This window comes from Camellia sinensis, chromosome 10 (assembly GCF_055761805.1).
Source record: "Camellia sinensis isolate YWXY chromosome 10, ASM5576180v1, whole genome shotgun sequence".
NCBI lineage: Eukaryota > Viridiplantae > Streptophyta > Magnoliopsida > Ericales > Theaceae > Camellia > Camellia sinensis.
The window spans coordinates 171,800,588-171,816,228 of NC_138970.1; the positions used below are offsets into that span (position 1 = coordinate 171,800,588).

The 15,641-nt window shown below is 33.4% G+C and overlaps 1 protein-coding gene across 1 annotated transcript; it reads left to right on the forward strand.

The window, feature by feature from the left end:
- Positions 1 to 9,838: 9,838 nt before the first annotated feature.
- LOC114286481 (Pectin lyase-like superfamily protein) lies at positions 9,839 to 13,026 on the forward strand. The gene is made up of 8 exons (XM_028229645.2): positions 9,839 to 10,174; positions 10,248 to 10,376; positions 10,675 to 10,842; positions 10,925 to 10,960; positions 11,049 to 11,256; positions 11,567 to 11,648; positions 11,794 to 11,902; positions 12,301 to 13,026. The coding sequence occupies exons 1-8, from the start codon at positions 9,935 to 9,937 to the stop codon at positions 12,703 to 12,705; spliced, it is 1,377 nt and encodes a 458-aa protein (XP_028085446.2). The 5' UTR covers positions 9,839 to 9,934; the 3' UTR covers positions 12,706 to 13,026.
- Positions 13,027 to 15,641: the final 2,615 nt, after the last annotated feature.

Below are 15,641 nucleotides of genomic sequence, written 5' to 3' on the forward strand. Positions count from 1 at the left end.
ATGTGATGAAGAGTCTGCAACAATTGATATTGATGAGCATGTCTAGTGGTCTAATAACGTTCCTTCAAGAAATCCCAAATTGCTTTGGCAAGGGAAGCAATTTGATCATCATCGTGGAACTGGCTAAACTGGAGATTAATTGAGGGAATTGAGATAGCCCGGAACCATGTGATAATTTGATAATTCTTACTTTCTCATTCGTTAAGACGGTCATCAAATGCAGAGTCAGTCTCATCCTCTTTCTGGGTGGGTTTAGGAAGAGCACCAGTAAGGATCTGCCAAAGTCGTTTCCTTTTGATAACAAAAATTGAATGAATGTTGTCAGAACTATCCATAATGCTCAAATAGGGCAAAAAAAAGAAGAAGGTGCTTTGTAGACGCTGATTTTTCCGAAACGGAACACACTATCAAATTCAAGAGGCTGAAAACAGTTGGGATATGGTCTGAAAGAGCCAAAAACACAACCAGAAAAGCGGTGAATCGGCTGGTCAAAGTTGTTTGACCAACTTGGTCAACCAGAACTAGGGCTGATATCACGGTAAATAGGACTGACGTCAGAAACAATAGTGCGAGACTAGAGTAAGAAGCGCGTAAAGGCACATAGGAAAACGGCACAACACGAGTCTAATCTTCTGGCAGCGTGTGACGACGCGTGGGGCATTAGATGCAGATGATTCTAGTGGCATTGCCTTCATCTTAAAGAGATGACGAAGTTGGTATAGTTCAATTGTCAAAACAGGGAAGGACTAAATACGCAGAAACCAACGTAAAAAGGAATCAATCTGCCAGACAATAAAGGAAAAAAAAAATGATGAAGAAGAAGATAAGGCTAAGAGAAAACCTTAGGTTTTGATACCATTTAAGAGTAATAGAGACAAAGAGAGAGAAAGAGAAAAAAAATATATGAACTATATTAATGGATGAATACAATACAATAGGAGAAGTCTGTATATATATATATGCTAAGAAACCTAAGTATATAAGAAACCTAAGTGTATAAGAATCCTAAGTATATGAATAGATAAGTATATAGCTAACATGATCGAAGAGACATGTTTAGAGATCTTGGTGGTGATAGAGTCAATGACGGCGAAGGAAGCAGTGGTAACGGTGGTTGATATCAGACTGCGACGGTGATCTGTTTGAGAATCGAAATGGACTGTGGCGACAATCTCAAAACTAAGATGGCGATAATCTTAGACATATTATTTGATCTGTTCAACGATCTATTTTGTTTGGGATCTATTCACCGTCATTTCCATTTCATATTTCAGATCTATTTTCCACCACCTCATTTTCTCATATGCATTTTATATCTCAGATCAGTTGGAATTGGAGATCGGTCTTAAAGTCCTGAGCGATCTTACGAACAAGTTTCTCAAATGAAAACTTTCAGATTAAAAGCTTCGGCGGCGAAGTCTGAATCGGATAGAGGAAGGTGATCATACGAAGGCTATTCAAATCTCTACTTGAATGTTCCAAGAAGCAATTACCACCGATTCCCTTATCAAATTCATGTGATATGTGACAACTTTTGGTAATTTCAAGCATTTTATTTTCTAGGTAATATTTGGTGGTGTTGTATGTTTATGTTTTCCATTTTCATTTTGTGGAAATTATTGTTCTTTTTGTTGTTAAAATTATATTTTTGTTTGACTATTTGCAGTTGTTGTAGGGAGCACAATTGGTGGGGGAATCTGGATTTTGTGTTTGTAGAACAGATCTCTAATGAAAATCTAAAGTTGAACAGATCTGTGTGAATTTTATAAAAAAAAATGCAACAGATAAGAAAAATAATTTTGCAATTAAGTATGAATGTTTAGTAATTGGTTGGGGTTGGTGGATGGTTTAACTTTTTATTCCATAAATTGATCTTTTTTACTACTGAAATGATTGAGGAACACAAAACACTAATTGATTCTTCTTCTGAATAGTATATTTGAATAGATCTGTTAAATAGTTGATTTTCAACAGATAAAATAATAGATTTTTGCAAAAAATTGAATAGATAGGTCAAACAATTCAACAAATAAAAATATGAAATCAAAATTTGAATAGATATGATCAAAATTTGAACAGATTGTTGAAAATTTTTAACAGATAGTTAAAAAATTTGAACATATAGTCAAAGTTAACAAATAGAAAAAATCAAATATATAGATATAAAATTGAACAGATAGTCAAACAATTTGAATATATAAGGAAAAAATTTGAACAGATATGGAAAAAAATTAAATAGATAGTCAACAAAAGTCAACAGTTAATTTAAGGGGTAAAATTGAAAACAAAATATCATTTAAAACAAACAAAAGGACTTCTTACCAACTATTTTATAAAGAGTGAACCTCTCACCAATAAAAAATATCCACTAGATCTAATGTCTTATACACTTCTTAGTTTGGGATTCTCAATAAATTTTTGTAAGATAAAATGTCGCATCCAAATCATAATTTTTGTTCTTACAATCATCAAATCAACCATAAAAAAATAAAAAATAAAAAAAAATTAAGAGTCATCTCAAACACAATTTTTTAAACTAGTCTAAAATAACTAAATAGTCAAAAAATAAAAAATAAAAAAATCCTAAACAAGAGTTTAATAAACAAGTCGAAATAAGTTCTACTCATTTATTATTTACATATAAACAACATAAATATTATTTATATATTTAATTAATGTAAATAATAGCAAAAAAAATTATTATTAAGTTTCGAGTTGAACTCAAATTTAATTAATATTAATAAATCAAACCAAAATTTAGCAAGATTATTTATTGAGTGGAACTCGAATTAGATTCTCGAGCTCGTTAAATAAACAGGCTAAACTCAATCGTGCAAAGTTCAAGTTGACTTGATTTGTTTAAAATTTATTTAGATGAGTACAACATTTATTTTATGATAAAATCAGCAAAAAGGGAGAAAGGGAAATTAGGAATTGCCCCTTCGGAGCCCATTTTGCCTCTGCCACCACTAGGAGTGTAAAAATTGTCCACGATCCGTGGGCGGTTCTAAACCCACCTGCGGTCCGGGGTGGGCCCGACCCGTTTAGGCCCGTTTGGGCCCGGGCTCAAGCCCAGCCAGAACCATTGGGCCATCATTTTGAAGCCTAGCTAGGCCCATGGCCCAGTCCATCGGCCTGCTTAAGGCCCACTCAAGGGCTGGCCTGCCTGAGGCCTAGTGTCTTTTTTAATAGAACATAATAAAATTTTAGTAAGAAAAAAAAAAAAAAGTCAAGCCCATCCAAGCCTAAGACCAGTCCTAGACCCAGGCCTATCGGGCCGGCTCGCCTAAGGCCCAAATACCTCTGAGCCTGGGCTTGGGCCTGGGCTTATTTTTTTGGCCCGTGGACCGACCCAACCCAGCTCAAATTTTGGCAGGAACCCGTGAGGCTTAACACGAGTTAGGCCGAACCGGGCCAAATTTACACCTTTAGCCACCACGTATAGATAAAACCAAAGTCATGGAAAATCGTCTTCTTTTTTTGGTTCATTTTTGTAAGGGAGTTTTGAGTCTTTGTAATGGCCATTTTGGAAACCAAATAGAAAAAATATATATATATATATGTTTCGGTGTGTAATCTATATTGTAGCCTATTTTGGGAAGATGGTAAAAAGTGATTTTTTGACTTTTAACCAAGCTTTTGAACTTTTTAGACAAATGATTTGTGAAGTTGGTAAAAAGTGACTTTTGACTTTTTTTATTAATATTTGTTTATGATGTCAAATTATAATAAAATGATCAAACTATCTCCATTTAGTTTAAAATATTTATAACTTTACCCATATAACACATTTTGACCTATAAGGGGTAGAATTGTAATTTCACCATTGGCTAAAAACCAACCTCCCAAATGAAAAAAAATTCAAAAACGCTAACTTTTAACTTTTACTACAAACCAAAAAAGTAACTAAAAGTCAACTTCCCAAAACAAGCCTGTATATAATTTTATATAAAATTATGTAAGTTTTTATACACTTATATAAGTGATCTCATAAAAGTACGTAAATTGAACATAAAATTACGTAAATTTGTGAAAACTTGCGTAATTACTCGAATTTGTGTTCAGCTTATGTATTTTTGTAATATCACTTCTGTAAATTTTTAAAACTTATGCAATTTTGTATAAGAATACATATGGTATACACTGTACATGGGAGAATTTTTCCATAGGGATACCTTAAATTCAAGTCAAGTAACAAGTTATTTAAACATGATTTGAAATTTTTTTTGAATGAATTTTAATCGTGAAGTGTTTGTAATTTGATGTCTTATAATGCACGAAAACTTGTCATGATAAATAGTAATAGTGTATAAAATTATGGCTTCTTTTGGGAAGATGGATTGGGTGGATTTGGGGTTAAATTAGTTACAAAAAATAAAATAATTTTTTAGTATAATAAGACAAAATATCACATCTAAAACATAATCATTACATTCTTTCTCTTACAAAAAAACTAAAAAAATCAAAAAAGCCAACCTACTTCCCAAATCAAGCTTTTTATCTATAAAAATAGTAAAAAAAAACCAAAAAAGTCAAAAAGTCAACCCACTTTCCAAACGAAACCATAATCATTATATAAAAATGTTTTAAGATGTATAGAAATTCTAAATATGATTTCTTACATTATAAAAATTTAATTTCTACCACACAACTATGAATAATATTAGGGATCACGAAAAAAATATTATGAAATGCATTATGAAGATTTCTCATCCTTTGATTAGAGTATGATATTTAGTATGTATAATTTAAAGGTGAAGAATCTTTGATGATCATTTTTATGATTTTTTTTCATCATCCGTAACATTACTCTACAACTATATAGGTAGAGAAGTCTGGTAATACTTATTCAAAAATAATATATCTCCAAATATGTAATCAATGATTCGTATTTTGTTGGGCCAGAAGTGATGGGCTATGCAAGGGGCCCAATGGTGGATCGAACATGGTAAGAGCTGGACCCTGGAGTCTTCTTGTCATTATAGTAAGCCCATATGGATCATGAATGTAAAGAGCGAAAAGTATTGATTTGGAAAGTGGGCTTCAAATGTTCATAGATTTGATGGTGGAGATATTAGTTTTTAAGCCTACATTGTAACTAATAATACTACAAACTCAACCTAATCAATTCAAAATTTATTCAAAAAAAGAAATCATTGGCTTAGATTCGTTTCATATGTAAACCTCGTATTTCATCAATTTAATCTCCACCACACAAATACATTTAGAGTAAATTCAAGATCCGTAAAGATGTGTTGCTACATTTATGATATAGTGGTGTTTTGGAAAAATAGTAAAAAGTTAGTTTTTTGATTTCTTTTTCTTTTTTTTTTTGGCTTTTTTGTGTAAAAAATAGAGAAATGATGTGACTTAAAAAAATTTAAAAATTTAAAAAAAAGAAGCTAAAAAGCCAATCTTTCCTAATTGCCTATAACTCTACAACCCAATTGTGTGACTGACATTTCCAACGTAAGTGTTTTTTTGATCCAGAACATGCAAAAAGTTGCTCTATGTATAAGATTATCACTTCGAATTAAGATTAGATTATTAGTAACAAAAAGAAACATAGGCCATTTAAAAAGACTAGCATATAGGTGAAACAACTAATTTTTGCAAGGGATCAAAAGTTCATTTAGTTGGAAAAAGCATGTATGACAATAGAAATTTGAATAGTTTAAGTTGTTTGAATTTTTGATTTAAATAGAAATTTGTGAAGTAAAAAAAAAAAAAAAAGTATAAAAATATGAATAAAATACATTTCTATTTCCCCCCCCCCCCCTCTTCTTCTACAAATCGCTATTAAATTTAAAATTCAAATAAAGTCTTGATAGAATATTTGTAATTGAATTTCAAACTTTTCCTACATTTCAACACCTTTGTCTCTTCCTTTGTCTCTTTTCTAATATGTGAGTGTAGGTAACATTTTGGTACGGACTGAATGACGCTTCATCAGAAATCCCAACCCAACCATAGTAAGGTGTCTCACTTACCCAACTCTGGTTGAGGCTTGAACTCCCAACCTCTCTTGTGGGGTATTTGGGCAATATTGACAGTCAACTAAGGGCATGTTTGATTGGGTGGATTAGAGCATGGGATTAGGATTATTAATCCGTGGGCCCAATTATCTCATGTTTGTTTTAACATTTTGGTTTAGGATTATTAATCCAATGGATAATTAATCCAACAAATTTATAGGATTATTAGTAATGGGGTAGGGGTGGGATTATTAATCCAATGGATATTAATCCAATTGGATAGTGAATCCTACACTAATTTAATAGGATTATTAATACTTCACTATTAGTCTTTTGAATCAAACATGACCTAAAGGGATAGTGGCAAGGATTGGCAATACTATTTCTACATTTTTTCCCTACACACAAGAAACTACATAGTGACAACAAGTCATAAGATTGTTTGATGATAAAATAGTAAATTTAACTAATTTTTCAAGGTTAGGTCAGAATCAAAACACTCTCATATTCAATTTGGACCGACTCAGGGAATACAACTCACAATTGTACAGTGACTTGTGTTGGATTTTGGATAAATTTCACCATTTAGGGCTTTAAATATTAAGACATTTACTATTTTTTAAAAAATATTTTGAATGCAAAATTTTGGGACCTAAACAAATCTGTTCTGAATCATATTTTGAAATACTTTTTTTTTAGATTTCAAATTTGATGACTTTATGTAATTTAAATTTGGATTGAGACGTCAGTTGGGGCTTGCTTATCAAACAATATTTACTATAAATTAGGTTGTAAGCTTTCAAGATAGGGCAGCGATTGATTAAGTAATGAAATTCAAAAAAAGTTTTTCCTTTTCTATACTTCCCTTATTTTTTTGGGTTCTTTTTTAAAAAATAATTTAATTTTCATTGCATAAATTTGTGACTATTGAGAATTTGGAGGCCATACCTAATTTTTGGACACCTACACAACCTCACAAATGAGATCCATACATTATATAAGAATTAAGAAGTGGCACCGACCGGTCCTACATTTGGACCACGGCGTGCCAAGAACAAGACAGAATTGCTGAAAGTGCTTTCTCCATTTTTTTTTTCCTTTTCTATCCGCACATCTCATCAAACCACCTTCCCTCTTGTGCCTACCTTCCCCAATTTTTTTTTTTTTCAAAAAAAAAAAAAAAAAGAAAAAAAGTTGCAACGGGTCCTCAGCTTGTAACTAAAAAAACTATAAAACTTCTTCAATCTCCCAAATATAGTACTTTTTTAATTAAAAAAAAAAAAAAATTGGGCATGCATGAAATCTTTATGAGGTAGGATGACATTGAACCCATACATGTAGAGTAAATTCTTGTTATTCTCAAAGGATTCAACTAGTGGATTGAATATATTCGTTTTATAATCTTTTGTAGATTAGTGATGAAAAAAATTATATTAATTTAGTAATTATAGATATTTGATTTAATCAAATTTATCTTCACGAAAATGGATGATAAATATGATTTTACAAATAGTTCATTCATGTTTTTAAAAAGAAATATGATAAAGTTATATAATTATAATTACTAGATCAATTTAATTTTTTAAATTATTTTTATAAATGTGTTACGCATAAATTTATAAAATGAACAATTTAAATCCTAAAAATAGTGCTCATAATGGGCTCACAAGCCCAAACTGTAAACAAACTAATTCGATTTAGAAATCATACATATCAATTAAGATCAAGCATAATATCAAAAGGACTAGAACCTGATGTGAGTTATTGTTCATTTCAAAACAAGTTGCTTTAAGTTGGTAACGACTGCAGGGTTATTTCAGTAAAATCACATTCAACATAAAACAATTATGCTATGGAGTGACCCATTTTTAAGGGTGACTTATGAAGAAAAATGTTTGGGACCCCCTTTTAGGAGATCCCATCACCCCCACAGTGATGTGAACTAATGATGTGTTTGTATTGTTTTTTTTCTTTCTTTCTTTCTTTCTATCTTACTTGGACCAATCATAAGTGAGTGGGGGTTGTAAAAGTGATGTTTTATGGGGGTCTGAATCATTACTGGACATATGAAATTGCTTAATTATGTGGCCACTGGCCAACTCTTATTTGTCTGGAACTAAAAAAAACCTAGGACCACCTACCCTCCAACTTTAGGAAATTCTTTGGCACACATTGTTGAGGTGGACATTTTCTTACTTCATCATTTGTTGTATAGTTTTATCATAAAAAGGAAAGTACTTTTCAAGGCTAAGATAAGGCATTTTAGTAGGCTAGGAAACAGGCACTCGTGATTATGATTTAAAAAAAAAAAGGAAGTGTCTCATTTTTTATATCAATATTTGAAAGTCCAACCAACTTTTATGTTACAATATTTAGGTTAAGTTAGTAATTTTTGAGATAGCTAATGTATTTGAAGACATTGTACATTCAATCAAGTTTGTTACTCGCACAAATATATTTTGCATGCATACTTGTATTACCTTCAAGTCACTTTTAAATTACATAAAATTTGACCTAGGTGGCTCTAAGTGTGCTTCAAGATCAAACACACTAATGCAAAGGTTTGTAGAAATCTGGCAAGCTCCACTTAAAGCGCATCCAAAAAAAAAATGTGCATCCAAAATGTGCTCGAAGAGAGGGATAATGGCAAATATCCTATGAAACTGTTCCAAAGTGTGCTTAAAAAGGGTAGGTCAATCTACAAAACTCTCGAAAGCTCTGCTTGAAGCGGGTTTGATTTGAATCAGTATAGTGTCCAAATAACTTGTAAGAAATTTTTATTTGATAATTAGGTGTTAACAAGAATATCCAAAACTTAAAAATATAATATAAACTTGTTTTCTTTGTCAAGCTTCCACTGAGCCTACATAAACAACAGACACTGCCAACCAATTGTTAAAATATACATCTAATGCACCACCACTTTCAAAGAAGTCTATTTTGGTGCATCCCCAGTGGATTAAGGTACCTACCTGATTCCCTTTTTTCATCATTCATGAATAGATTCTAGACTCATCATTCACAATCAAGATTAAACCGATGATCAAGTGGAGAATAGTTTTATACAAATAAAAAAAAATTATATTTAAGTGGGAATAATTTAAAATAATTATACTTTTAGGCCATGTTTGTTTGGGTGGACATGAGCTTGGGATTGGACTAATAGTCCAATAAAATTATTAATCCGATATTTGGTTAAACAATTGAAGTACGGATTAATTATTTTAAACTTGACTATTAGTTAAGATAGGATACATAATCTAACGGATTCGTAATCCTAGGACTATTAGTCATGGGAATGCTAATCCAGTCCGCCCAAACAAACATGGCCTTATGGAAGTGTAGTCAGAATAAGTGAAAGTTGTGTCTCATGTCACAACTTTTACTTGTACTGAATGTAAGTTCACTTGTTCTTTTATGAAAATAAATTTATTTTGAATTGTACCATTTAAATACACTTTTCTCAATATTTTTATTATAGAATATTTATACTAATCGATGATTAAGTAATAAGCTATACAGGAACACAATAAGGTTTTTCATAAAACATATCAAAGTATGTGATCTATGTCCCACTCCTTGAAAATTTTCCATGCACTTAGGCTTTCTCTCAAGTAATAATGGTTCATTCACTCAAAGATGGCGAAGTAATGTTTTCTTCTTAATCCCAACTTGTCATAAAACTTCAGCATTAACATTGGTCTTAATTTTGTATCCTAGCAAACTCCATGAAAGTCAAAACAAGGGCATATTGGTAACATCAATGTTCATTCCAAGTGGAGGGTTTCTTGTAATTTAGGAGGGAATGAAGGCTATTTCCATGATGTTTCAACTATATAAACTGTCTAAATAACTTCCTCACTACCCTGCTTTAAAACAGAGTGCCACCTGAGAAGAATAGACATAATCTCTGCTCCACAAAGATTTTCTGATAAAGGAAAATAAAGGGCTGCAGAGAGATGAAGAGAGCCAAAAAACCATCTCCTCCAGTTATTCTTTTTTTCTTAGTTATTTTCCTTTTCACATTTTCAATTATTTCTGTCGAGTCGAGAAAGAACCAAGAGAGGAAGAGCAGGGCTCATAAGCAGAGGAAACAGAGGAATGACAATGGCCCGGACAGTGCAAACTTCCCAGGCCCTGCAATTTTTGATGTTTTTTCCTTTGGAGCTAAAGGTGATGGAGTATCCGATGATTCAAAGGTAAAAATCAGAGAGAGAGAGAGAGAGAGATTTGTGGTTTAGTATTCTAATTTATTGGTATTTTACCAAACAGGCACTTCTAGCAGCATGGAAAGCTGCCTGCAAGATACCGGGGGCTACTGTGAAAATTCCATCGGGTTTCGAGTTTCTAATCAAACCCATAACACTGCAAGGCCCATGTACGCCACACCTTGTTCTTCAGGTCTGTTCCTATCTCCTTCCTATTCTAATTTAAAAATTCAAAAATATATTTTTAGTGTTTATTTAAAAAAAATAAAGAAATCAGTAAACAGATTATCAAAATATTCACCAGAATTATGTGGCAAATTTTATATTAAGTAGCATTTTGATAGGGTTTTTATTTTTATTTTAGAGTGATAGGCTCACAAGTCTGCCACATCATTCTGTATATATTTTCTGTTTGTTTACTCTGTATACATTCTTTGTCATATTAAACCTTAACCTATAAGACTATTAACACAGTGACATTAAACAAACAGATAGATGGAACTCTCTTAGCTCTTCCAAAAGTAGGGTCATGGCCAAAATCCAATTGGTTTCAATGGATAAATTTCAAATGGGTCCAAAACCTCACCATCCAAGGTATCGGTGTTGTTGACGGTCAGGGCTCTAATTGGTGGAGTTCTTCTCAGACCAATTACATTGAGGTTGGAACAACAATTTTCTTGTTTGCCAAACACAACCTTCAATATAGAATCTGAAAGTTTTCATTTTACATTTCATTTGCAGAAGAGATCCAAACACATTCCAGATGTCAAACCAACTGTAAGATTTCTTCACTTTCCCATTTTTTCTCAAAATCCAACTTTGTGAAATTTCACATTTTGTATAAATAATTCTCTCTTAATTACAGGCATTGAGATTTTACGACAGCTATAATGTCACAGTTCGTGGCATTAGAATCATAAATAGTCCTCAATGCCACTTGAAATTTGATAACTCTGGTGGGGTGAAGATCGACAACATTACAATCTCTGCACCCAAAAACAGCCCAAACACTGATGGAATTCACCTCCAAAACACCCAAGATGTCGAAATCCAACATTCCAACATCGGATGCGGTAAGAATTGATAAAGGAACTGATTACTGTTTTTCATCTTCTTCACGGCAACAAAATATTATGAGCATATAGACCGAAAATTGGAACTAGTAAAAATTAACGAGGGCTTAGGATCATTTGTCTCCCTCTCTGTCCTATATTCTTCCCACGTTGTCATGTTAAGACACTTCTTTTTTTCCGTTGACTTTTGTTTTTCGCTATATCAAATGTTAGACAAGGCAAAAAACATTTTCAGAAAACGTTTCCTGCTGAAACAAAGAAATTGTGATTGTAGTTGCATTTTCTGACATTGGATTCCCTCTTCTAACAGGCGATGATTGTGTATCAATACAGACTGGCTGCTCTAATATTCACGTTCATCACATAAACTGTGGCCCTGGACATGGCATAAGGTAATTTTTCATTGTATCAAAAGATTCAAAACTAGACAAAAAAGAGAAATATAAGAGATATGGGTAAGTATCATATAGAATAATGTACCATTTGATCTGGTAATGATTAACTCATTTTACCTGTTGCATTTTTCTTAATATTCAGTTTAGGGGGATTGGGGAAAGATAAAAGTGTTGCCTGTGTATCCGATATCGTTGTGGAAAACATCTTTATGCAAAACACTCTATCCGGAGTAAGAATCAAGACATGGCAGGTACCAAATGTTAGCCAAGTTTAATTGAGGGTTAATTACATTAAGGATCGCTAAAATAAAAAATGATCCAATAAAAACATTGTCCTCAAATTACCATTTTTTTTTTTTTTTAGTTCTTACAATATGAGTTTTCTTTCATGTTGGTCTAAAAAATGAGTTTTGTTGCATTTGTTCTCTAATATTTTAATTTTGTTGCTCTTTTTTTTCGTTTTTGTTTTTTGGGTGCAAAGTTCTGAAAATACCCCTCATGCTGTTATTGATTTTGATCAATGCTGACTTCAGGAATTGAAATGTAACAAATCACATAGGGACCTTCAGAATTAACCTTTTAATTCATTTATGTTCTATTTTACACTCATTTTGCTAATTTCATTTGTCCTCATAATGTAACCATACAGGGAGGTATAGGATCTGTCAAAAATGTAACATTTTCCAACATTCAAGTCGAAGATGTTAAGGTTCCAATCATGATCGATCAGTACTACTGCGACAACAATTTCTGCAAAAACCAGACAGGAGCAGTGGCAATACGTGGCATAAAATTTGATCAGATAATCGGAACTTATTCAGTGCAGCCCATTCATCTTGCTTGCAGCAACGAAATTCCATGCACGGATGTTGATCTGATCAATATTCAGCTGAAGGCATCGTCCTCAAAGGGATATGGTGGATTTGAACAAGCTCTGTGTTTTAATTCCTATGGGAAATCGCAAGCTCCACTTGTTCCATCAAGCATGGACTATTGCTTGAGGGGTGGTGGTTCTGTCAAGAGAATTGCAAGTTCACATGAGAATATTTGTTAGCAAATTTGTATAATTTAGCTGTTCCATAACATGTAGTATTTTTTTTTTTTTTGTACGTTGTATTTGGTTGGAGGATTTGGGAGAGAGATTTGAAAAATAAAAAGGAAAATATAAGTAAAATGTGAATAAAATATATCTATATTTTACTTAGTTTTACACATTTTTTCTCTTTTCCTTTCTAAATTTTTCTCCAAATCTCCCAACCAAACACAGTTAATGTTTTTATGCTTCCCTTTTCTGCAATGTTTTTACTGTGGGAAGGTGATGAATTAATTTGGTTTGTTAATGTGACTCTTGCTGATTTTTAAGCTTTCTTGCCAATGCCATGAACTCAGAGAGAGAGACAGAGATGGCTTAAGATTCTACAACCTTTATGCTGTGTTTGGTTGGGGAATTTGAAGAGGGATTTAGAAAGAGAAATAAAAAAGGTAAGTAAAATATGAATAAAGCATACTTATATTTCACCTAGTTTCACACACGTTTTTTATTTTTCTTTCTAAATTTCTTTCTAAATTCTTCAACTAAACACAGTATTAGTGGATAAATTTAAGCATTCAATGTAGACTGAACTTTCAACACATTCCTCAAAAAAGACTATATATTCTTGTTTAAGAATTAAAGGTGGCAGAGAAACCACATCAGACATCCACTTAATCCTGTCTTCCCCAAGTTTTTACAATATTAATGAGTGAATCATGTTAATGAGTGTCATGAGATTACTGGTTAACATATCTTAAAATAATTGTAATAACCAATCCCATCTGCCAAAGCACAATCACTTTCTAGTCGCATGTGAAGCAAAGAGAGAGGAAAAAGAAAAAGACAGACACAGAGTCTCGAGCCATGTCTTTATGCAAAAAGAAACAAAAGAAACTGAATCTAGGAGGGTTGTGTAATCATAGCATATTCATTTGGTCGTGCTCTATATGTTCCTAGGTTTGGTGGGGGAGGGGCTCTCTTAATTATTAAATTATGTGAAAATTTTAAAATATTTAATTTTAGAATAAATTATATTGTTAGGTTTTATATTTTAATTTTTGTATTATTTTAATCTTTATAATATTAATTGTGTGGGAAATTTTTTGATCACACTGTCAACTCAGTAATTCAGCTGGAGAGCATTGGCAGAATAGATAGCACCTGACTGACCTGCAACAGAAATATAAGAATTCCGCGGTGGTTCGTCCACCCGGGGGCACTCCGACGATCAAGTCAGTATATCTCTCAAAGATAAATCAAGTACTAAACTCACAAGCTTGAGTATCAAAAACATACCTTAGACCCATGGGGTGCCTCTCTTTTATAGCCAACATAAATCTAGTCCCAATAGAAGCCTAACTTCTATGGACTCAGGATTACTGCTAATCTTGGACTCCCAGTAAGATTAGGATAAACTCTCTAAGAGTCTTATCTTAATACAAACTGAAGTCTTCTCTCATTCTAGGACTCTTGTCCCTCATCCAGGTTGAGTTCCCTTTTCATTCTAGGACTCTTGTCCCTTATCCACTTATCTCGGATTCCGATACCTTCGGAGATAACCTTGGCCTTGCCGAGATCACCTCTGCATCACGACCAGGACACGTGGCACCTCGGCTGACACGTCAGCGTCACCTTGCCACGTGTTGGTACTCAGAAAATATATCTCCACAACTGCCCCCTAGGTTCTATTACCTCGGCATTCTGAGGTGATGGAACCTACACTGTTTGTTCATCTGTGCCCCTTTGTCCGAGATCAAACTCGCCGACCTCAAAGTTCCCTGGACCTTACTGTCCACTGGTGTCAAGAATCAAGTTTCATGCTTTCCAAGCTGCTTGAAATCGCACCTCCTAGCCGAGGTTCTGGTTCCATTAATTCGTAAACTCCAAGAGCATTGCAACTGCTCCACTCACACTCTCTGGTGAGTTCCCGATTTCCAGTCATCTATTTGACTCCGGCGATTTTCATATCGGCGTTCATTTCACTTTGTAGGTTCATAAACTCTTTACTTGCTATTAAGCTCAATCTTTCATAACTCTTCTGAATCTGTTTACTTGCCATCTGTTGCCTTCTATTTTCGTCTGTCTTCAAGTTTGAATTGTTTGAATGCCTGGCACTGTTCTTGTCATATCCGCTTTCTGTTACTAGCATCGTGTCTGTGTCATTACTTTCTTATTCTTCACATACTTACTTAGTGCCTGTGCACTTGGCTTTATTCTTGAACTTTGTCGTCTTCTTGACTATTTTTCTCTTTTTTCATTCAATCCTCTGGCTTTTTCTCTTTCTAGCTCTTTTGCTTAAATCCGTCATTGTTTCAAGCTTTCAAACTTCTGCAACTGTCTTCGTTCCTCTCCTCCGGTGAAGCTTACGCTATTCTGTCATTGTCGTCAGACTTCGGCAATTCTCATTCCGACTTCCCTCTTTCTGGTAAGCCACTGTTCCTCCTGATTTTATTTTTTGTTGATTTTCAAGAATCTCTGCTTCATTGTTAATCACCTTCATTGTTAATCACCATTGCTGTTTTACCCGTTGTTTCCAAATTATCTTCTTGAATACACACTGTTCACACATCTGTTGATTTCTGCCACTGTTCTTGGTTTCACACACTTGTGCAATCTTTTTGTCTTGATTTCCTGATAACTTCATTACCATTCTTGATTACGAATTACATTCTTGTTTCTGTTTTCTGTGTCTTTTTCTAGATTCTTGCTTTCAATCCTTGCCTTCAAACTCCGAGGTGCCAATCGCCGAGAAGAGCCTTGATCAAACTCTTTGGGAGATCGATGATGAGCTCGAGGTCGAGAAGGCTGCTGAGAAGTCTTCCCAGCTGTCTTCTATATCCTGCCATTGATGCCAAGTAGTTTTGTTCCCTTCTTGAAATTGTTGCCAAGATAATGGTAGAGAAGCTCTTCCAGCTGACTGCCAATGCTGAACCACCGTCAATCGTTGTATTAGATTA